The 24149-nt window shown below is 36.6% G+C and overlaps 2 protein-coding genes across 4 annotated transcripts; both read right to left on the reverse strand.

Annotated features, from left to right (window-relative positions):
* Positions 1 to 1117: 1117 nt before the first annotated feature.
* LOC107657180 (solute carrier family 12 member 3-like) lies at positions 1118 to 14041 on the reverse strand. 3 transcript variants are annotated; one of them, XM_016445204.1, is made up of 28 exons: positions 13960 to 14041; positions 13813 to 13867; positions 12919 to 13218; positions 12671 to 12760; positions 12443 to 12518; positions 11735 to 11830; positions 11361 to 11500; positions 11020 to 11130; positions 10812 to 10923; positions 8869 to 8999; positions 8705 to 8789; positions 8087 to 8244; positions 7735 to 7842; positions 7531 to 7654; positions 7353 to 7454; positions 7123 to 7278; positions 6932 to 7031; positions 6748 to 6859; positions 6492 to 6626; positions 6298 to 6404; positions 6128 to 6210; positions 5945 to 6028; positions 5149 to 5247; positions 4963 to 5074; positions 4792 to 4878; positions 4574 to 4706; positions 4327 to 4394; positions 1118 to 1512 (listed from the first exon to the last, which is right to left on the reverse strand). In XM_016445204.1, the coding sequence occupies exons 3-28, from the start codon at positions 13162 to 13164 to the stop codon at positions 1374 to 1376; spliced, it is 2994 nt and encodes a 997-aa protein (XP_016300690.1). In that variant the 5' UTR covers positions 13165 to 13218; positions 13813 to 13867; positions 13960 to 14041; the 3' UTR covers positions 1118 to 1373. The 3 variants fall into 3 exon arrangements, with proteins under 3 accessions (XP_016300690.1, XP_016300692.1, XP_016300691.1); XM_016445206.1 differs by lacking the exon at positions 13960 to 14041 and having other exon boundaries at positions 12919 to 13317; positions 13813 to 13874; XM_016445205.1 differs by lacking the exon at positions 13960 to 14041 and having other exon boundaries at positions 12919 to 13320; positions 13813 to 13874.
* Positions 14042 to 14740: 699 nt separating this feature from the next.
* On the reverse strand, positions 14741 to 16386 carry LOC107657172 (solute carrier family 12 member 3-like). Its single transcript, XM_016445194.1, has 5 exons — positions 16305 to 16386; positions 16158 to 16212; positions 15264 to 15563; positions 15016 to 15105; positions 14741 to 14863 (listed from the first exon to the last, which is right to left on the reverse strand). Exons 3-5 carry the CDS (start codon positions 15507 to 15509, stop codon positions 14741 to 14743), a joined length of 459 nt encoding a protein of 152 aa, XP_016300680.1. The 5' UTR covers positions 15510 to 15563; positions 16158 to 16212; positions 16305 to 16386.
* Between the last annotated feature and the right edge of the window lie 7763 nt (positions 16387 to 24149).

The raw sequence follows: 24149 nt of genomic DNA on the forward strand, positions 1-24149 counted from the left end.
GTCTGTATTCTGAAAGTTTTTATAGAAGGGTCTGATTTTATTATTGCACTTCAACGGTTTGTGTCTGTACCGTTTTCTCAACATGAGTTTCTATCTCCACTTTAGTATCACCTACTAACATCATATTTTACAGTTTTATTCTTGTTTATATTCATTTTTTTATAAAGGGGTTTGTTCATATATCATTCATCTGATAATACGCAACATTTTATTCCTTAAAACAAGCTGAAATTGTACATTTTACGGGCTGTTGATGGTATTTTCTGATTTACAGAGTGATAGAAAGAGAAATCCAAAATCCCCTCTCTAAACTTAATCCCCTCTTCATAACTTAAGATTTCAGAAAACATGTGCAGTTCATGGATTTTGTTTGTTGTTTTGCATTAAAAATATCTAAAATAAAGTACAGCAGCCCCAAAACATATCTGGACACCTGTCACACTTGTTTCTGATATTTTAACTATGACTCTAACTATATTTGAGGCCACTGTAAATGTACCTGCATAATATATTAAGTCTTCAGTTGAATGTTTTGTCTTATTCTTTTGGCTCATTTAGCTCGTTCTATGTATTCTTGTATTTCTATTTTTTTCTTTTTGTTGTGAATTCATGTCTGTGTTATGCTGTTGTATGGTGAAAGGGAAGTTGCTGAAAATAATTATAATGGGGTAAAAAAAAACATTTAAATTAGTTTATCATGTTAATGATTAATATTTTTATTTCTTAATTTTCTATCACTATTTTTGAGCATTGAGAAGGGGCATCTGCATACAGAAACATACAAACACTCCATGAAATCTGTGTTTATTTCAGCTGTAATGTATTCTGTACATGCTGTGATGTTTAATTGTTTCTTTTATTGTGATTGAACAGCTGTTTTTATACTTGGTGTAATGAGACAATCAGTGAAGGTTGAGATGTTCGTCATTGTGGTAAATTGTATTTTTTCACATTGAAAAGCAGATCAAAACACTTGTAATTCATAATAATCTAGTATGTATATGCAGTCGAAATGTAACTTTCTAAATTATTCATTATAATGTTTTGGTCAATGAAATGTAATTTTACAAAGCAAGAACAAATAAACTTATTTGATCATATTTTTAATTGTGTCTTGTTTGAATTTCATGAAACCTCAACCCTGAAATGAAGGTCCAGAGATCAGAGACAAAGTGCTTCCCCATTTCTATTCTATCCTTTCTAGCAAAATCGTTAACCTGTATCATCAATTATACAGACATAATGTGCATTAAACATACATCCACAGTCATTGCATGAGAGGATTACGCAGTTCGTCTCAGTTCAACATCTTTACATCACTGACAGCAGATTTACATGCAGTAAGAGATGTGTTTAACGATGAGCTGTCACATTCACTGGCAGTAGAAGGTCATGACGTTCTGCTGGTTTCCTCGTATGAGCAGGACGGGACAGTGGATGCTGCAGCTCAGCGCGTCCAGCCAGGACATATAGAGAGAACTGGGACAGGTGACATCAGGGACTGGAAGAGAACTGACACACACAACAACACAACACAACACAACACAACACAACACAACACAACACAACACAACACAACACAACACAACACAACACAACACAACACAACACAACACAACACAACACAACACAACACAACACAACACAACACAACACAACACAACACAACACAACACAACACAACACAACACAACACAACACAACACAACACAACACAACACAACACAACACAACACAACACAAGACAAGCTTAAATGGTTGACATCAGTTTTAAAGACAAATGTGACCCTGGAGCACAAAAGCAGTCTTAAGTCGCTGGGGTATATTTGTAGCAAAAGCCAAAAATACATTGTATGGGTCAAAATGATAGATTTTTATTTTATGCTAAAAATCATTAGGATATTAAGTAAAGATCATGTTCCATGACGATATTTTGTAAATTCCATACCGTAAATATATCAACTTAATTTTTGATTAGTAATATGCATTGCTAAGAACTTCATTTGGACAGCTTTAAAGATGATTTTCTCAATATTTAGATTTTTTTGCACCCTCAGATTCCAGATTTTCAAATAGTTGTATCTCGGCCAAATATTGTCCTATCCTAACAATACCATACATCAACGGAGAGCTTATTTATCCAGCTTTCAAAAGATTTATAAATCTCAATTTCGAAAAATTGACACTTAAGACTGCACAAATATAAATTGGGTAACACTTTAGAATACTGTTCCGTCATTAACTGATAGCTGCACAAGAACACGTGTAACACAATATTAGCACTCTAGTAACTACTAGTAACTAACAAGAAACTCTGATTAATGAAACAGTTGAAAAATAGTGCTTAATCTAATGTGCTAGTTCACTATTAGTTAATCAGGAACTACTATTTTTCCAAACCTCCCCAAGAACCACAAAGAACTACTGTAAACAGATTCATAATTAATATGAATAATGCATAATGTATAATTACTTCTAGAGTGAAGGTCATACCCACTAGTGAATTCTTCAGAAGGAATTACTAACTATTTGGATCAGTATTCTAAAGTGAATAACACGATAACTCTCAAGTAATTACTGAAATCATTGTAAGCTTTTGAGGTTTTTGTAAGATTCTGGATTGTAATTCCTTATTTTGGTAACACTTGAGTCATTACTAGTGGGTTACCATGATCTTAACTTTAGAATTAATTATACATTATGCAAAATTCACATTAATTATGAATCTGTATATTAGCTCTTAGTAGTTCTCCGGGATATATGAAAAAAATTAAATAGTAGTTACTGATTAGCTAATAGTGAACTACCACATTCAACTGAGTGTTATTACTTTCGTTACTCAGAGTTTCTTGTTAGTTATTAGTAGTTGCTAGAATGTTATTAGTGCATTAGTTATTTGTTCCTGTGTAGTTATTCATTAACAACAGAACAGTATTCTAAACCATAAATTGAGCTAATGTGCAAATGTCCTTACAAAACAAGTTAATTTGTTCGTCTCTTTGACATTTCCTTACTTTCCCTTTAACTGTCACCCCCCATTTTTTTAAATAGGCATGCAGGTGTACTATCCAAACTTAAATTGTTGTAATTTATGAACACTTTGGGATACAGACATAAGGAAGAAAATCAGCAGATTATCGCAAAAGTGGAATGTTTTAAAAAAATTAAAGTATCAAAAAGTTATAGTAGTTTAAATTTACTGTAAAGAAAATGCACTATATTAAATTTTATTTTATATATAATACATATTTTACATAACAGGTTTTACTCTAAAATTGGTATAAAATTAAAGCCTTATGTCTAAATAAGTTATGTTCCAAATTTGAAGTTGATATGAAAAAAAATGAGGTTCCTGTGAGATTTTATTTAGGGCGTTATACCACAAACAGCCACCGGGTGCCATATAGAATTTTTTTAATGCATTTTTCTGTCACAAATGTCTAGATTTCTCTGTCAATATTACTTCTATCTCAAAATATGGAATCCTGAGACTCAGTCTTTTCCAATTATATGTTTTTTGTCAAGATTATAAAAAGGTTTGATTCTAAAAGACCGTAATGCATTTTGTAATATGACACTTAACACCGCCCACTAAGGGGGAGGAGACCGCCAAAAGATTTTAAAGTACCATTTCCATGGATAACGCAATGTTCGATTTCAAAATGGTTTTCAAAGGATGAATCTTGGGCTTATACACTTTCAAATGATATATGATGATTACTAAAAGATTTGATAGAGGAAAAGGACAACAACAAAAAAAAGAGCGCCAAGCGTCCCACAGGTGGGACGGTGACAGTTAAGGGGTTAAGAATTCACCGTTTTATTTAGTTTAGATTTTGTCGACTGGCCATCCGGCTTTTCTGTTGACTAAAGTACGTATATTAAGAGAGTTGAGAAGCCAAAATTATGACAAATTGCTTGTGATGTCACTCATTTGTCATTTGCGTATTGGCTGAACAGGAGAAACAACTCTAGTCTAACCGTAGTTTTATTTCAGTTTTATTTTACTGTTATTGATAAACTATTACAGTTTTACTTAATAATACGAATTAAATTTTATTTTTACATGTTCTCTTTTTTAGTTTTCATAATTTAGTTACTTTTTATCATTGCAATCTTTTTAAAAATGTCCTTATAGCATTTAAGTTAGGTTGAAGTTAATTTTGCCGTTTTGTTACTTCAACTAATCAAAAATGAGAAATGTTGAATTTGCAAGTAGCTGAAATCAAATTTTTATATTATTTATTTCAATTAATGTTTATTGTATTGCAAGTAGTGATTTTATTGTGGTTCTAGTTAAAAATAATAACTCTGATCTGTACTCACATTAGAACCAGAGCAGCGTGAATTGAGTTCTTCTTGATGATCTCGTTTAGTCTCACCGTCCTCTGTACCTGAAAATAAAAGACAGTTTAATAGAGACTGATTATCATACACGAGTCGAATTTATTTGTTAATGTACACATTATTTCAAAGCAGCTTCACAGAAACAAACTGTTGTCTATAATGCATTATTGCCTTAACACTGAGCAGCTTTACTTATGTTCAAAATGCCACATACTAGCACACGCACCTTTGGTTTTATGGCCTCCAGGTCTTTGTCGGACACTTTCCATGGACTCAGTCTCTTGAGCTCCTCTACGTCTCCTCCAGCCTGTTCTTCACTCAGCCTGAAGGGGGCGATGGATTCCTCGTACCGCTGCAAACTACAGGAGCAGAGAGGAAGAAAACCATGAAAGTTACTACAAACCTGCATGTTTTTGAATGCGTGTTTATGAGTGTGTTTCTCACTTTTTAGCTAGAGGAGGTTTATCCACGTCTGTTATCACAACGATGTCCTCAATCTCCAGCCGGAATCTCTTTAACAGCATCTTCATGCTGCAAAGACAAACAGGTTTAAAGAACCACCGTTTCTACACTTCAAAACTAGAAATGTAGTTATAAAAATGATGATCAACTGACTCTTTACGGTCGTCCTCTATGGTTTCTCGGCCTCCTATGATAAACACTCTGAGTTTGCTCTTTTTCCAGCGATTTCTTCTGGTCAGCAAATACGGGACTAGAAGAGTCAGACCTGAGAGAGAAACAATGGCATTTCACAGTGAGAAATCCAATATGGAAATTACTTTCAAGGCAGCTGTGTCTCACCTCCATCGTCAGAGATCCAGTAGATGTCGATGCTTTTCCTGCCCTGTTTCGTTTGAAACACTGATCTGAACTGCTCATTTGAGCCATCGTCAGAAACATCTGGATGAGCAGACAAAGAAGGAGCTTTATATGGTCAGTGGTCAGATTGTCACTTCAAATAAAGCTTAAAGGGTTAGTTCACCCAAAAATCAACGTCCAGAAACATAGCAAGGAGATCAGTAAAATAATCCATGTGACGCCACGCGGATACGTTGTTTTCGTTCAAATCAAAGCACAAACAACATAGAAAATGTATCCGCGTGGCGCAGCTGACACAGAACAACATACGCTGTTTGCATTCAGTGGATACTCGCCAAAATGGCGCCAGGGTGACGCAGAGGAGACGAATTGTTGAATAAAGTCGTTTTTTTTTTTCTTTTGCGCACACAAAAAGTATTCTCGTAGCTTCGTAATATTACGGTTGAACCCCTGATGTCACATGGATTATTTTACCGATCTCCTTGCTATGTTTCTGGACGATCGTGGTAGTACCCTTGCTGTCTATGGGAGGGTCAGAGAGGTCTCAGATTCCATCAAAAATATCTTAATTTGTGTTCCAAAGATGAACGAAGGGAAACTGCACAGCTTTGTTATTACAATGGAAGCATTCTGATTGGCTGCACTGAGAGACATCAGAACTTAAAGTGTTGATTATAATTTTATTATTTGATGTTCTATTTTATGATGATTTAATATTCTCAGTGTTTGTCAAATTACATTTATGAGCACAGAAAATAACTTTGGATGAATGTCTCACCTGAATTCCTATCAGTCTCATCCTTTTCACACTGCGGGACTTCGTCTGAGTCAAATGCCGGGTTGTCAGTTGCAGATGATCGGACTTCAGACACAACAAACCCACATCGGACTTAATTTTACGACTCAAACTGCAGTGTTGACCCATTTTTTTAAGTCATCATACTGTATAAAACACACACACCTGCACTGTGCAAATCATCCATTACGTCCAATCCGTCCATCATTCTCAGAATCGCGATGCCGTAGCTGGAGTCGAATGCGTTGCTGAATGAGAAACATGCAACAACGTCAAAATACAAAGAAGAAACGCAACCGATTCTCTGATAATTGTGAACAAAAACAGCAGCTGACCTGATGGTGTTTACGTAGTCCTGTAAGCTCTCCGGTTTACATTCCTGCCAGTTCATCTTGTATCCCAAAACCACAGTGTTGGGTTTCAGTTTACCGAGACCTGAAGCCTAGAAAGACGATTGATGAGGACAGCAAAGACTCTGTGAGACGAATGAGATGAGAAGAAACCGATCTGAAGCTAGCGACGGTCATACCTGCATGAGATGATGTGCGCCCTCTTTCAGACTGTCAGCGGTGAAGGACGTGTAGAAAGAGCGAACTTTCCTCTGATTGAGCCAGTCCACCAGCATATCGGTGCTATGCTGCGGAAAACTGGACTTCTCGTCCTCCTGAAAGCATAAGAGAGCGAGAACTGCCTTCATATCACAAGTTTCTAAAGAAATAAGTTATTTTATTTAGCAAGGAAGCATTAAATTGTCAGTTTATCTGAATAAGGTGAATGTCATGTACCATGATAATGTTCCCACAGATCATCAGGCTGATGTTCTTGGTGAAAGTTCCCACAAAGTCCACCAGAGCGGGACGAACGTTCGGAGGGCCGGTCAGAACGAGACACTGAGGCCTGAGAGAGAGTGTATACATGAGTGGCTGGTGTATTGTGAGCTGAGACGGTCAGTTTGGTAAAAAGTCTTACCTGAAGTTTTTGACGTGGTCTTCAACAGAAGTCAGAGACATCGAGAAGGACAAAGCCATGTTGTAGAAACCCGCCTGATAAGACGTGCCCCAGTTCACATCTAGAAACACGATCAGATAAGACAACAGTCAGTACATTCACATCTCACAATCATTTTTTCAATTTGGTTATAATCTGCATCAATTACTCACGAGGTTTTTTATAGGTGACGTAGCCTAAGAGACAGAGAACGATAGCAAAAGTGATGAGAGCGGCCCACCACGTGAACAAAAACATGAGGACGAATGACAAGAACGCAGCAAACAGAGACGTCCATGGACTGAAGTAACGATACTGCGGCCGCCAACCTGCGAGAGACGATAAACAGGATTATTAGACACCGAAGATGGACTGAATTACAGAATGATAATCAGGTTCTCACCGGGTGATTTGGTGACTGATGCGTGGAAGCAGCTGAAGTTGATGAGGCCGTAAGAGCAGAGGAAGAAGTTGGAGATCAGAGGAGCGATTGTGTTCAGGTCACCTGAAAAGATCAACATGACACCAAACGTTAAAGCGTCCGCAGAGAGAAACTGTGCTCGTGGAGATCCAGGACTCACCGATGAGGATGAAAGCCAAAGCGATGATGAACATGAGCATGTAGCCTCGCAGAGGCTCGTTGTTTTTCCCGTAACCTTTTCCAAAAAAGCCGATGTAGGGGTAGATGTTATCCTTACACAAACACTGTGACAAAAACACACAAAACATTACAGTCAAATGTGTTGAATAAATAACATTACCCTCAGAACAGCCACACCATCTACCTGGAAAATTTTTGGAGCAGACACCAAGAAACCCAGCGCTGATGACAATGTGGCGGCAAAGATCCCGATGGTGATCAAATGGCCAGATCCTGAAACTGTGGCAAGAATCTGGAGAAAAATTGTATCCAAAAGCTAAAATATATTATTTTGAGACACATTTCTGTAGCTTTAAGTATTGGGTTAGAAAGGCACATCGCTAGCAATGTCAAGGTCATGGGTTCGATGGGTCTGATGGAATGTAGTCATCATGCCAAACACATTGATATGAATGTAAAATCTACTCCACTTTCCAGCAGTCAGAATTCACAAAATGTGAAAATTGTGTTTTTGCTAACAGGGCCGATGTGCTCACCTGGAAATGGTTTGCCAGTCCAAAGCTACATGTGCTGTTCTGCTCACAGTGGTCAAAATTCCAGCCTAATTTACAAGCCAAACCACTGCAGGGGATTGAAGAATTGAGCGCTAAACTATCGTTCAGACTACCAGAAGCGTCTCTTACAACAGTTGAAGCTGAGGGAGAAGAGAGAGAATTGCCTTAGTGAGCGGTTTATTAATAAAATGCATATTTTATTTCATAAGAGTTTAAGATATGAAAGGTTGTGACATAAATATGTCTAATAGTAGTAGTTGTTTTGTATATTTGAATTATTGGCATTGGCATTACTCTGTTTGGCTGATGGTGTCGGAAAAGTGGTCAATAATTGGAAGCTAACATTCCCATATAACATTCCCGTTCCCATATGGTATTTTTTTCAGAAACATTGTCTTAAAAAAAAACTAAAAAACTAAATAAAAAATATCTAACATTCCCAAAATGTTCTGGGAGCCAAAATGTATAAATCAATTCTTTTTTATAAAGTTCCAATTACGTGTTTCACTTTTTCGTAAAATAGTATGATATTGTATCAGTCACACTGTAAGATATCAGCATTGATATCATTGATATCAGACCTCTAATGTCTAATCTCACCAACTGTGACTGAGATCAATAAATAGCTCAATGTGGTCCAGAATATGGCCTGCAGAGTCCCTTTAGGAATCCCACCCGATGGATCCTGGAATAACAAAGACATGCTTGTAATTTCTGTAGCGTTTGAAAGGCACATCAACTTAAGCACAAAACAGCAAGATTACCTTGAGATCTCCACAGATGTTGACTCCAGACAGAATTCCTGTTGCAGAAGGGAAGAAGATGGAAAACATCCTGAAGAAAGATCCATCTTTGCCTCGGAAGGAAGGCAGCAGATTATCCACGAAAATCTCAGCTTTGGGGGAAAAAAGCTGGTTAGGTTTGGTTGTTGCTTCACCAAATGCTCTGGCTGGTGGACTACCATCACTTGATAATGTAAGTCATAATTATGGGATAAAAAGTCAAAATTATGAGATAACAAGAAATGATGACATACTAAGTGAAAATTGAGGTAAAGATATATTATGAGATAAAAAGAAATTATGACATACTAAGTCAAAATTGAGGTAAAGATACATTATGAGATAAAAAGAAATTACGACATACTAAGTCAAAATTGAGGTAAAGATAAATTATGAGATAAAAATGTATGACTATGAGAAGTCAAATTATGACATTTTATATGGATAAAATTAAAAATCATGAATACGAAGTCATAATTAAGAGATAAAAGGTAAACATGAGATAATTGTTTGTTGGATAAAAAGTCAAAATTATGAGAAAAAAAGAAATTACGACATACTAAGTCAAAATTGAGGTAAAGATACATTATGAGATAAAAATAAATTATGGCATACTAAGTCAAAATTGATGTAAAGATAAATTGAGATAAAAAATTATGATTATGAGAAGTCAAATTATGACATTTTATGTGGATAAAATTCAAAATTATGAATAAGTCAATTAAGAGATACAAGGTAAACATTATGAGGTAATTATATGTTGAATAAAAAGTCAAAATGATGAGATAAAGTAGAACTTATGACATACACATACTAAGGCATACTTGAGATTTAAAAAGTCGGTAACACTTTATTTCGATAGTCCACTTTAGACATTCTATTAACAGTAAGTAACTTTGCAACTACATGTCAACTAGCAGTTAGTAGAGTATTAATAGACTGTCTCCTTAATATCTTCTAACACTTGGATAAAATTCAAAATTATGAATAAGTCAATTAAGAGATACAAGGTAAACATTATGAGGTAATTATATGTTGAATAAAAAGTCAAAATGATGAGATAAAGTAGAACTTATGACATACACATACTAAGGCATACTTGAGATTTAAAAAGTCGGTAACACTTTATTTCGATAGTCCACTTTAGACATTCTATTAACAGTAAGTAACTTTGCAACTACATGTCAACTAGCAGTTAGTAGAGTATTAGTAGACTCTCTGCTTAATATCTTCTAACACTTTATTTTGATGGGTCCACAACATACAACATACTGACTATGAGAAACTTTGCAAGTATATGTCAAGTTATTCTACTAACCCTAAACCTAACCTAACAATCTACTCAGAGTCAGTAGACATGTAGTTGCAAATTAATGAGAATTAGTTGACATGTAGTTACAAAGTTACTTATAGTTAGTAGAATGTCTAAAGTGGACTATCGAAATAAAGTGTAACCAAAAAGTCAACATAAGTCAAAATGATGGCAAAATGATAATTATGAGATAAAAAGTTATAATTATGTGAAAGAAATGTGAAAACAAAGACATATCAAATTAATTATTAGATAAATTAGACATTGTGACATACTAATCAATTAAAAAGTCAATCATGAGAAGTAAAAATTTACAAAAAAAAAAGTCATAATTATGAGGAAACAGTCTAAATCATGACATATTAATACATAAATATGTTAATCTAATAATTATGCATTTTTATTTCATAATTCTGACTTAATGTCATCATATTCACTTATGTCATAATTATGATTTATCAAAGTATGTTTATTTTTTTTCTTTATGGAGGAACTGATCTTACACATTAATTTGTTTTGTTGTAGCAGGACAAAATATTGACTCCATAACTTATAAACAGGAGTTTATTGGATGCATTTGAGGCCGCATTAGATCAGGACCTCGTGTACTCACCGCGGTAGCCGAAAAATCCCACAGCCTGCTTCTCTATGCTGGGGGGAATGACCGTCCCCACAAAATAATTAACTAAGGAGAGCAAGAGTGCGATGAAGAACAGGACCTGAGCCTGTGGTGGAGTGAAAACCAAGAAGAACAATGGCAGCTATGCCGTCAAACGAGACAGTGCTGGGAAATGAGCAAAAACCAAAGCAGAGGACCTTACCTTTGCCTCCCAAGCCATACCAGCAAATGTGATGCAGAGGAGGAGGATGAGAGTAATCGTCCCAATGATCCTCACATCATTGACATCGTCCACCATCTGAGCGCTATTGTCCTGAAAAGAGAGAACCATATTAACAACTGTGCTTTCTAAAAGAGACAAATAGAACCATTAGAGTGAATATCACCAAAATACATCTTCATGTGTCTTCATAGAAAGTATGGACAGTGTGTCCCTCATCAATATGGAAAGTGCTTGCATGGAATCAGTTTCTATTTTACAAGAAGCTCTCTGAAATTCCCACAACCTGACAATAATTACATTTATTTGTGAGTGTGTCTCACTTTAAGAACATCTCTGACGGTCTCGGCGAACCCCACTGTGTTGAGCGAACAGGCGAGAGCGTTGGCGAACGCAAAGAGCAAACCAATGGGCGCTCCGAGCTCCGGACCCAGACTCCGAGAGATCATGAAGTATGTGCCACCTGGAGGAAAGTTTTTTTTTATTTTTTTTTTTTAAATACAGCACACTACATTTGTTTAAAACAAATAAAAACAAAGCATTTCTTCCACAGTTTTACTTCTCAGGTAAACATTTCTTGTTTTGAGTATGTTTATATTTTTTTTCATGGAAATCAAGACATGATTCTGATTAAAACCAACATGAAATCCAACAAAATGTGTGGCTGCTCTTGTGGTGAACAATTAATTTCACTCACCAGAGTAGACCTTCCCATTGGTGGAGATTGCAGATACTGACGTTGCTGTAATTGTTGTGATGGTGACAGACATGAAGATAATGACGCAGGTCAGAACTGCAAGCAAAAAATGTAGAATTGAAGGAATTGCTGTGGCACATATGTGACCCTGGAGCACAAAAGCAGTCTTAAGTCGCTGGGGTATATTTTTAGCAATAGCCAAAAAAACATTGTATGGGTCAAAATTATAAATTTTTCCTTTATGCCACAAATCATTCGGATATTAAGTAAAAATCATGTTCCATGAAGATATTTTCTAAATTTCCTACCGTAAATATATCAAAACTTAATTTTTGATAAGTAATATGCATTGCTAAGAACTTAATTTGGACAACTTTAAAGGTGATTTTCTCAATATTTAGATTTTTTTGCACCCTCAGATTCCAGATTCTCAAATAGTTGTATCTCGGCCAAATATTGTCCTATCCTAACAAACCATACATCAATGGAAATGGATTTCTCATATCTCAGTTTAAAAAAATTGACCCTTATGACTGGTTTTGTGGTCCAGGGTCACATATGTAAAATGTCTGTAGATATGGCCTAAAAATAATTCCTTGAGGAAGGACTAAATTGACTGTTTAAAAGTCGTTTGAGAATGTACAAGTGACTTTAACTGAATTTAGGATATGAACTGAATTAAATAAGCCAGATGGAAGACTGACTCACTGATTCCAGCTTGAGACGTGATCCACGGCAGCCGCAGGTACATAATGACTCCCCAGATGTTCAACATACAGCGGATCTGAAATGAAAACACAAAACTAAGATTTTGATTAAAGAATCCATCAACTGTATACATCTGACTGCATTTATACACTTTTTATTTTGAAGTATTCTCAAGTAAATTGCATATGGATAATGCTAAATAATAATGTATCATTGCTCCTTTCTCACCATGACTCCCAGAACCCATCCAAAGCGAACAAGCTTGACTTTGGGCTGTCCGTCGTCCTCTGGTGGTGGAGGAAGATCATCAGGGTCTGGCTGTTGAAAGGAATATACAGAGAATCAACATCAAAATCAAAAGTGGTGCCATATAAACAATACTCTTTGTGTGCAGTATTCAATTAGACTCACTTGTATGTGCTTATGAACTTAATTAGTACATTTATAGAGATGACCACTTATGGAGTTTTACTTACTGGTTTGCGCAGAGCATCCAGTGACGGTCTGGTGCTTTTTATACGTCCCGACCAAGTGTCTTTGGCATAAAATTCATATTTTGGCACGGGGTCCATCGGATTATAGAATGACATTTGTCCCTTGTCCTTCTCTTTCCCGTAATCAACCGCCCCCATATCCACGGTAACACCTTGAGACGGGATGTTGCTGTCTGGATGCCGAACTCCTGGGATGCATTTTCTGATACGAGCAATATATCTGGCCATGGTGGATTCGGTGGAACTTTAGCCTGTGAATTTCCTTCCCTTCCTGCTTTAATCCTTGTGAAGATCACAAAATGATCCCTCAGATCCAGAGAAATCACATCGGGCTATCACAGTGTGCTCCAGCGAGCCATGTGGACACGACCTGACCTTCCTCTGCTGTCAGAAAATTAGTTGCATTTTCTTTTATACCTTAACTGAGCCTACTCACATACACCCACAAATACATTATTATATGTACACAGACATTGTTGCAGAACCATGACTGGAGGTTATTTGTATTGTGCTATCGTGCTATCTTTGAAATCTTGTTTGGAAATATTAAACTGGCTTCACATAAATCTGTCAAACAGAGACTTTGTCTGCCAAAAGCAAAACTCTTACTCAGTCATGTAGAAAAAAAAAGATTAATATAAAACTAGTCAACATTGCAAGCATGAAAAAACATCAGAAGATCAGATCTCCTTCACCCAAAGTCACCATCATAAACGAAATAATTACAGATCATGCTAAGCTGACAGATGCTGAGTTTACTGGTCTGAGTGTTTTTCATGAATCTCAAACCTGCTCACACACCTCAAAGCATGCAGGAAAGAAAAATACACAAATTAGATTTTTGATAGAAGTTCAGTTCATATTGACATCTCTGACCTTTGATGACAGACTTTGGTATCTTGGCAAATCTGAGACATTGTTGACATCTCTACTGAAAGAGGAAGCACATGTGAGATTATTGCTTGCATCTGAGAAGCAATAAACTCTAGAAAACAATTTGAACAGTTTGCCATGAAGACATACAGTACATTAACACCAGGGTTGAACTGTATTCTCAGGACAAGAGTTTTGTTCATACTGGCCAAAACAATGTTTGTTATTTTTTAATTCATAATTTGTGGTATTCATTTAGCAAAACCTTGTTGTGTAGTATACAAAACCCACTAATGAGCTGATTGATGAGGGTTGAGTTAATTAGTGAAGACAGGTGAGACTGGTTACTGAGAGCCTTTAAAATCCCTCAGTTTGTGGCTCCAGTCAAAGAGAAAGAAATGCATTTAAGGTGAATGAATATAGTGTGAGTATTGAGCAAGACTTTGTGTTGAGTGGAGGGTTTGGAGGTAAAAAAAAAAAAAAGCAAGATGAAGGAGAAGATGTTTCTGTTTGCAGTTTTGGGGAAAAGATTGAGAAACTATTTTGCTCTTACAGGGCTTCTTTGTTTGCATCCATTTCCAAACACCAAAACATAAATCTAACTAAAACATGTGGAGCCTAATATTATCATTTACATTTCTACTGGATTTTTTTTTTTTTTTTTTACATTGTCTTGCATTTGTCATTTTCTGTGTTTAAATAAAATGATAAAATACAAAACAAAATAAAGTAGGCTACAGATATTCATTGCAAAATGAATAAGCATTGCTCATGTCTTTCTAAACTGCTATTGACCCTTATGACTGGTTTTGTGGTCCAGGGTCACATATGTAAAATGTCTGTAGATATGGCCTAAAAATAATTCCTTGAGGAAGGACTAAATTGACTGTTTAAAAGTCGTTTGAGAATGTACAAGTGACTTTAACTGAATTTAGGATATGAACTGAATTAAATAAGCCAGATGGAAGACTGACTCACTGATTCCAGCTTGAGACGTGATCCACGGCAGCCGCAGGTACATAATGACTCCCCAGATGTTCAACATACAGCGGATCTGAAATGAAAACACAAAACTAAGATTTTGATTAAAGAATCCATCAACTGTATACATCTGACTGCATTTATACACTTTTTATTTTGAAGTATTCTCAAGTAAATTGCATATGGATAATGCTAAATAATAATGTATCATTGCTCCTTTCTCACCATGACTCCCAGAACCCATCCAAAGCGAACAAGCTTGACTTTGGGCTGTCCGTCGTCCTCTGGTGGTGGAGGAAGATCATCAGGGTCTGGCTGTTGAAAGGAATATACAGAGAATCAACATCAAAATCAAAAGTGGTGCCATATAAACAATACTCTTTGTGTGCAGTATTCAATTAGACTCACTTGTATGTGCTTATGAACTTAATTAGTACATTTATAGAGATGACCACTTATGGAGTTTTACTTACTGGTTTGCGCAGAGCATCCAGTGACGGTCTGGTGCTTTTTATACGTCCCGACCAAGTGTCTTTGGCATAAAATTCATATTTTGGCACGGGGTCCATCGGATTATAGAATGACATTTGTCCCTTGTCCTTCTCTTTCCCGTAATCAACCGCCCCCATATCCACGGTAACACCTTGAGACGGGATGTTGCTGTCTGGATGCCGAACTCCTGGGATGCATTTTCTGATACGAGCAATATATCTGGCCATGGTGGATTCGGTGGAACTTTAGCCTGTGAATTTCCTTCCCTTCCTGCTTTAATCCTTGTGAAGATCACAAAATGATCCCTCAGATCCAGAGAAATCACATCGGGCTATCACAGTGTGCTCCAGCGAGCCATGTGGACACGACCTGACCTTCCTCTGCTGTCAGAAAATTAGTTGCATTTTCTTTTATACCTTAACTGAGCCTACTCACATACACCCACAAATACATTATTATACATACACAGACATTGTTGCAGAGCCATGTCTGAAGGTTATTTGTATTGTGCTCTCATGCTATCTTTGAAATCTTGTTTGGAAATATTAAACTGGCTTCACATAAATCTGTCAAACAGAGACTTTGTCTGCCAAAAGCAAAACTCTTACTCAGTCATGTAGAAAAAAAAAGATTAATATAAAACTAGTCAACATTGCAAGCATGAAAAAACATCAGAAGATCAGATCTCCTTCACCCAAAGTCACCATCATAAACGAAATAATTACAGATCATGCTAAGCTGACAGATGCTGAGTTTACTGGTCTGAGTGTTTTTCATGAATCTCAAACCTGCTCACACACCTCAAAGCATGCAGGAAAGAAAAATACACAAATTAGATTTTTGATAGAAGTTCAGTTCATATTGACATCTCTGACCTTTGATGACAGACTTTGGTATCTTGGCAAATCTGAGACATTGTTGACATCTCTACTGAAAGAGGAAGCACATGTGAGATTATTGCTTGCATCTGAGAAGCAATAAACTCTAGAAAACAATTTGAACAGTTTGCCATGAAGACATACAGTACATTAACACCAGGGTTGAACTGTATTCTCAGGACAAGAGTTTTGTTCATACTGGCCAAAACAATGTTTGTTATTTTTTAATTCATAATTTGTGGTATTCATTTAGCAAAACCTTGTTGTGTAGTATACAAAACCCACTAATGAGCTGATTGATGAGGGTTGAGTTAATTAGTGAAGACAGGTGAGACTGGTTACTGAGAGCCTTTAAAATCCCTCAGTTTGTGGCTCCAGTCAAAGAGAAAGAAATGCATTTAAGGTGAATGAATATAGTGTGAGTATTGAGCAAGACTTTGTGTTGAGTGGAGGGTTTGGAGGTAAAAAAAAAAAAAAGCAAGATGAAGGAGAAGATGTTTCTGTTTGCAGTTTTGGGGAAAAGATTGAGAAACTATTTTGCTCTTACAGGGCTTCTTTGTTTGCATCCATTTCCAAACACCAAAACATAAATCTAACTAAAACATGTGGAGCCTAATATTATCATTTACATTTCTACTGGATTTTTTTTTTTTTTTTTTACATTGTCTTGCATTTGTCATTTTCTGTGTTTAAATAAAATGATAAAATACAAAACAAAATAAAGTAGGCTACAGATATTCATTGCAAAATGAATAAGCATTGCTCATGTCTTTCTAAACTGCTGTTGTTGCATGTGTGAAATCTTCAAAAGATAGGTATGAGCTTGATGATCAAGTTGAAAAATTGAGGAAACGAAAGGATCAAATATATCTTGATTCTGGAATCGCAGCCTCCACTGCCAAATGTTGTGTCCTCAAAACGTTTGAGCAACAAACCACTGAGAGTGTGATATCAGATGGGATGGAATCTTATCAGAGGAGGAAAATCTAAATCAATGGCTTTATTTCTCGATTGTGGTTTGAATAAACATCACATAGTTATAAAGGCTTACCTTTGCCACCAACCTCCCAGTGTCCAGCAGCAAGATTCTCAAACTGGTATGTCAGTGCGAGGAGAAACCACAACATGCAGTACATGTCTCAGAGTACCCGACAGAGGAGTTTCTTCAAATGCTTGGGAGCAAATAGTTTCAACATTAATAGTGTTCCAAATGCAACAGCAAATACAACCGCAAAAGACTAGCCACCTGCCACCACGTGGAATTCCAATATTTGCAATTCAGTTCATTTATGAAAGATTTTCAGTTTTGTGTGGAAGACAAGACAAAAAACAAAGGAGACTGCTTATATGTTCTAGAGAGGTATACTAAATGACTTCCAAAAGAAATTGTTTGCAGCTGCGTGAACATGACACCTGATAGGGGATAAGGGAGAAAACGTGACGGCTCTTCAAGACTATGCAGAGGTTGCTGTGATGCATTGTCGGACTTACAATACGAGCTGGATATGCCAGCCAACAAGTGAACAGTAGTTCTAAAACTTCCATTCAAGCTAAGGGAAAAGTGGAAAACTGCAGCAAGCTGTACGGGTGGTTTCCCTACAGTTGTTCAGGCTGTATGATTGCTGAAGGACTAAAGAAACATGATCAGCATGATTGTATAATACTGTACATTTGTCTATTAACATCCACTGCCACTTATACCAACGATGGAAATAAGTGCAGTTAGAATAGCCAAATATGTGTTAGAGCGTTGCTATTACATGACTATATTGTATTGCAATAGGTAGCACTTTAATGTTAATGTTGAATCAAGACTAGTTGCCACAATTTATAATTGAAATGGTTTCGGGAATTACAAATGGCCCTTTTACTACTGAAGATATGTTTGGGACAAGAAAGCAGAAGTATTTGATCATTTTCAACCCTACAATGTGATCTTATGGAACGACATAATCAGAGAAAATTGATAATGTCGTCTCATTCATTGAACACCAAGTTAAAATCATCTCCGATCCAGTCTTTGGATGCATCCAGAATGTAGAGAAGGGAATATCCCATAGCATATTCCATAGAAACCCATAAGCAGAAGGATGTGGGAGAATGGAAACCACAATCTTTATCAAAGCCCAAGCTTAAAGGAAACAGCTTTGCTACTAACATTATAGATGGTGACAGACCCACAGTCAAAGAAGTGATGGTAAGTTCTGAACATCCAGCTCGCCAATTTAAAGGTAATCCCAGTAACCCTGTCACTTGTCTGTTTTGTTCACAAAATCATTCTTTAGAACAATGTAAACGGTTTGAGAAAACAAAGCACCGGGACAAGGTTAACTTTCTAAAGGAGAAAGCGGTCTGCTTTGGTTGCCTACACGTTGGACATCGAAGCAAGGAGTGTGCAAGACATAACAAGCATCCCAGTGTTATGCACATACACTTCAAAGGGCCGTGATCACCAGATGCTACCTGTAACGTGAGGAGGCGTGACAACAAAGTTGATGATCCAAATGCCCGCTTTATTCAAAGAGTCGTCAAATCAGGCAGGGTCAAACAGCATCAAATAGGTATAATCAAGGGTAAACAAAATAATAACCCAATAAAACAGGCAAAGGTCAGGACAGGCAGCAAACAATCATAATCCAGATAAGAGTCCAGGGTCAAAAACAAGGCAAGGGAACAAGGAAATCACAGGAACTAGGGAACACTACAGGCTAGACAATACTGAGCACTGAATGAATGAAAAAACAAGCTTTAAATAGGGTGAGACTGATGAGGTAAAAAGACACAGGTGAATGCAATCAGTGGTGATGAGTCCGGCAAAGGATTATAGGAAATGTAGTCTGTGAGAGTGGCAAGAGTCAGGGGTGGAGTGCCTTCTGGTGGAGTTCATGGGCAATCCAGCTGGAGATCATGATACTACCAACTGTACCAACAGTAAACAACACACTTGTGTTAGCACAGGCATGTAATCATACAGGGGCCAAGAATAACAATGGCATCCTTCCTATACTTCCAGTCGACAATGAGCAACAAAGTCATCCAGACTTATGCTTTTTTGAATACAGGTAGTACTTTTACATTTTGCTCAGAGAGTTTGATGAGAAGTTTGAATCTGAATGGACGAAAGACAAAAATCTTATTGCTTACGATGAGTCCCAAGTCAACTGTCTCAAGCTATGTTGTAAATAATTAGGAGATTTCAGGCCTCACTGGACTGGAGAGGAGTTTTATAGGCTACCAGAAGTCTACACACAAAAGAAAATGCCTGTGAGCCCAGCTAACATTATCAAAAAGGAGGACTTAGCTGAGTGGCCATTTCTTGATGCTGTTTACATTACACACATTCAAGCAGATGTAGAGTTATTGATTGGTACCAATGCCTCTAAGTTACTTGAGCCCTGGGAAGTTGTGAATAGTCATGGAGATGGACCTTATGCCATTCGTACCCTATTGGGGTGGGTTATAAATGGTTCCATTGGCAGTTGTCAAAGTGAGTGCCATACTACTACAGTGAACAGGATTGATGTAAAAAGATTGGAATCGCTATTGGAGAAACAATATCAACATGATTTCAGTGAAAATACTTATGATGATAAGGACGAAATGTCCAGAGAAGATGCCAAGTTCATGAAAATTATGAAAGAGTCTGTAAACTCCAAGGATGGATATTACAGTTTGAAACTGTCTTTCAAGAGCAAGGAAGATACTATGCCTAACAATAGCTGCATTGCTAAGCAGCGCCTCCTTGAATTAAACAGAAAATCGGAAAAGAATAAGAAATTCCAGCAGGGATACACTGACTTCATCAATAATATGATTGACCTAGGGTATGTTGAAGAGGTGCCAAAGCAGCAACTTGAGCGACATGATGGTAAGATTTGGTACATTCCTCATCATGGAGTCTACTACCCCCCTAAAGGTAGGTTGCGGGTTGAATTTGACTGTGGGGCAGAATTCAAGGGAACTTCTTTGAACAGCAGATACTACAGGGTCCTGACGTCACTAGCTCTTTGATTGGAGTTCTTTTTAGGTTTAGTCAGGAGCCAGTTGCCTTTATGACTGATGTTCAGGCAATGTTTTATCAGGTTAGAGAGACGGAAGAGGATCAAGACTTCCTTTGGTTCATATGGTGGCCCAATGACGATGTAACTCAAGATGTCACTGAACTAAGAATGACTGTTTGTTTATTTGGAGCAGTTTTGTCACCAAGCTGTGCATGCTTTGCTCTGCAGAGGACAACCAGCAGATTTGATTTAGAGGTAAACGCTGTCTACAATAATTTCTATATGGATGATTGCCTGAAGAGCCTACCTTTTGAGAAGGAAGCAATCCACATGGCTAGAGATCTGGCGGCTCTTTGTCAAAAAAGTGGGTTACATCTGACACAGTGGTTCAGCATCAGCCATGAGATTCTGCAATCTATTCCAGAGCGGAATAACAGAGAGGAAAACAGGACCTCTAGCCGAATTGGTTGTTGAGATTTCTTCTTTGTAGAGAGACACATTGGGTCTTTTTCCAAAAGGCAGGACACTTAAGCATTAGCTCACCATTTAACATTTAGGAGAAACAAATGGAGATGTTAAAGATTTATAACTGATGACTCTCACCATGACTCCCAAAAACCATCCAAAGCGAACAAGCTTGACTTTGGGCTGTCCGACATCCTCTAGTGGTGGAGGAAGATCATCAGGGTCTGGCTGTTGGCAGGAATATAAAGAGAATCAACATCAAACTGAAAAGCATTTCCATATAAACCATAATCTTTGTGTACAATATTCAATTTGACTAACTTATGTGTTAATAATGTCCATTCAAATGACCTTATGTACTTACTGGATTGCACAGAACATCCAATGATGGTCAGTTTTTTTTTTTTTTGTTTTGTTTTTTTTTTAAATATGTCCTACCCACGTGTCTTTGGCATAAAATTCATATTTTGGCACGGGGTCCAGCGGATTGTAGAATGACATTTCTTTCTTGTCCTGATCCTTCCCATAATCAGCCTCTCCAACATCCAATGTAATGACCCCTTGAGGTGGGACATTGTTGTCCCGACGGCGCAGACCCAGGATTAATTTTCTGATGCTTTCAATATATTTGACCACCATGGACTCTCTAGGACTTTAAGAAATCAACCTTTCCTGTTAATTCTCAAGGAGAACACGGAAATGATCCAACACATCCACAGAAATCCAAGCCGAGTGGAGATGAACTGACCTTCCTCTGCTATTAGAAAATGAGTTGCATTTACATTTATATCTTAATTGAGCCTACTTACACACACCCATTATTAGAGGTACACAAGCACTGTTGCAGAATCATGACTGGCAGTTCTTTGTGTTGTGTTCGCTTGCCATCTTTGAAGTCTTCTTCAGAAATACCAACAAACTGGTTTCTTAACACGTCACATCTGCCAAACAGAGAGTGTCTCTACCAACAATTTGGATGTGTGAACATCAGCTATCTTTCACTCAAAGTGAGCAATGAGCATCATAAATTAAGCGATCACAGATTATTATTATTGGTCTAAAAGATTTGCATGACCGCATATGACTTACTTGTTTAGCTGGATAGGCCTGGAAAATCGTCATGAACCTGTAAACAAGTTTGAAGCACGTTTTAATGTTTATCCAGCTGCATTAAGTTATTTTTAATACATTAACTGTTTCTCTTTGACAAAAATAAAAATTTACATTACACTGACATTAAATGGAGATCTCCTACATAGCTTATCAACGTTGTCTCAAATGCATCAAAATGACCCAAATGAGTAGATGCTTGTCATCCGGCAAGAGATTAGAGCTACACAATGAATGTGAATAGCATCTCAGATCATTTGATGAGAAATGTTTCAGTTCATATTGAGACGTTTGGTGACTTATCTTGGCAAACCTGAGTACAATCCGAGACACTGAGTTTTATTCTGAAACTCTAGAAGAGAAGAAAAGTCTGAAAACTTTCAAATGTCTCAATTTGGCATTTAATATCACTGCTGTCTAAGAAAAACAATTTAGATATGAAATATATATTGTTTCTAAATTGCTTCAGATGGACACCAATCCTTACAAATGATTATTCAATAACAATCTGTTTATTTTAATTTTGCCCGATATTAAACATGTTGTAAACTGAGTCTGGATCTTGCCAAGGTTTCTTCCTCCTAAAATACTGAAGGGAGTTTTTCCACTGTTCACTAATACTTCCCCCCTATAAAACCTGCTTGCATTGTGGAAAACACTATATATATAACTTTAATTGAATTGAAACACTGTATCAATGAAAAAAAGGTTCATTATGACAGCACATAAAACGTAATAGGGAGATAATGAATGTCTTGAAAATGTACTGAGAACATTTGCATAAGGTTTTAATTTCTCATATGGAATTACTGTTAAAGAACCTTGCTGTTTTCAAGTGAAAGGCGATGATTTGAACCGGCAGTACTAGCATTTGCTGAAATCTGAAAGATCTGAAATCTGCTACTTTTGTTTAGAGTTCCCATGTATTTGTTGTAAGTAGTAACATGAAATGTTTTGTTGACGTGGGTTTCTTTGGGAACGTGAACCTGCTTCATCACGATTGTTCCAGCTATCTATACAGCGGTATAAACACACCCACATCCTCATCTAACTAATCAGATCTTAGCATGCAGGAGGTGTTTACTGGAACCATCATGCTTTTCATGAGGGCAAATCAAGGATGGCCAAAGGATATGTTATTTATAGAGTGGGCATCGGCCAATCAATTCCATTCCTAGAATTTAGATTTCAAAGAGCACTTGAGTCAACAATCAGAATGGGCCGAAAGAACACAATAAATCACTTCCACAGTATATACAAGTTTCAAGGAACCGTGTGCCATAAAAAGTTCATAAAAAGGTTTTATGTTCTTAATAAAATGCTGGTGTTTAATGGCTCATTTGTTGGATACTATTAACAAGCATGCAGACGGTTGTGTAAACACACAGTTAATGCTTATCTTATATTCCATCTAAATGGTGCAAATAGATTATAACTATCAGGTTGATACATGATGATTTTTCTTAATGTTATGATAATATTAATGTTTCATGAATAAATACATTGAGTTCACTTCAGTCAGATGTCTTTTTGTGTTTGATTTGTTGTATTTTTTAATAGCGTGTTCTTCCTGAATTTGACCCCAAACAGAAACAGTGTCACTGTACTAAATAAGAATCAGCTTTCTGAAAAGTGCACGTCTACTTTGTAGTAAACAGAGGAAAAATGTTCACTAACATCAGCTTGCTGGGCTACTGGTATTATGTAGCATTGAGGTTTCTGAAAAATCCTGATGAAAACATGTTTCATAATCGTCACATGTAATTAAAAACATCATTATTTATCACAAAAAAAATATTTGTAACATTCCTGCATAATTATACATGCAGTTTTATGAACTTGCTTACATGGAAAAGTTACTTAAAAAAAAAAACTCATTCATAAATATAAAAACGTACAAACTTGATGTAAAAAAAAGCATATTATTTGATTTGTCAACTTGATAAATAATTGTGACCGCATTTGGCCTTAAAATGTTGGGTTCAGGCACCAGGAGTAAAAACCACCACAATTATTTAATTAAATTCATCAGTGAAGACACTTCATATAGGGACGACACTTAATCAGTTCTATTATAGGAAACAAATAGGACAAGGAACAACAAGAGTTGATTTAAAACTTTTCTATTCAAGCTCAATTCCAAACATATTACATCACATCTCAATTCAGTACATCCTATCCAACACACACACACACACACACACACACACACACACACATAAATAAATAAATTAAAATAAAATAATAAGTCATAACAATTTTAATTCGAGGCCCAGGAACATTTACCTTTTAAATACCTTACAACAATAATACATGAGTGACAAATAAATCAGCAAATAATTGTATTCAAACAATTAAATGTAATGCAATAAATAATATGCAGGAAAAAAAATCTAAATAAAACAATGAGTCA

Source organism: Sinocyclocheilus anshuiensis, unplaced genomic scaffold, assembly GCF_001515605.1.
Source record: "Sinocyclocheilus anshuiensis isolate Anshui unplaced genomic scaffold, SAMN03320099.WGS_v1.1 scaffold171, whole genome shotgun sequence".
Lineage (NCBI taxonomy): Eukaryota > Metazoa > Chordata > Actinopteri > Cypriniformes > Cyprinidae > Sinocyclocheilus > Sinocyclocheilus anshuiensis.

Bases quoted from the DNA above. Each gene is read 5' to 3' on its own strand.
- LOC107657172 (XM_016445194.1), bottom strand. From the start codon at position 15,509: ATGGCCAGATATATTGCTCGTATCAGAAAATGCATCCCAGGAGTTCGG. The intron at 15,106-15,263 runs GTAAGTAAAACT...TCCTTTCAACAG, and splicing joins TGGATGCTCTGCGCAAACCA to CCAGACCCTGATGATCTTCC. The intron at 14,864-15,015 runs GTGAGAAAGGAG...TTTTCATTTCAG, and splicing joins GATGGGTTCTGGGAGTCATG to ATCCGCTGTATGTTGAACAT.
- LOC107657180 (XM_016445204.1), bottom strand. From the start codon at position 13,164: ATGGCCAGATATATTGCTCGTATCAGAAAATGCATCCCAGGAGTTCGG. The intron at 12,519-12,670 runs GTGAGAAAGGAG...TTTTCATTTCAG, and splicing joins GATGGGTTCTGGGAGTCATG to ATCCGCTGTATGTTGAACAT. The intron at 5,075-5,148 runs GTGAGACACAGC...TTTCTCTCTCAG, and splicing joins CTGGATCTCTGACGATGGAG to GTCTGACTCTTCTAGTCCCG.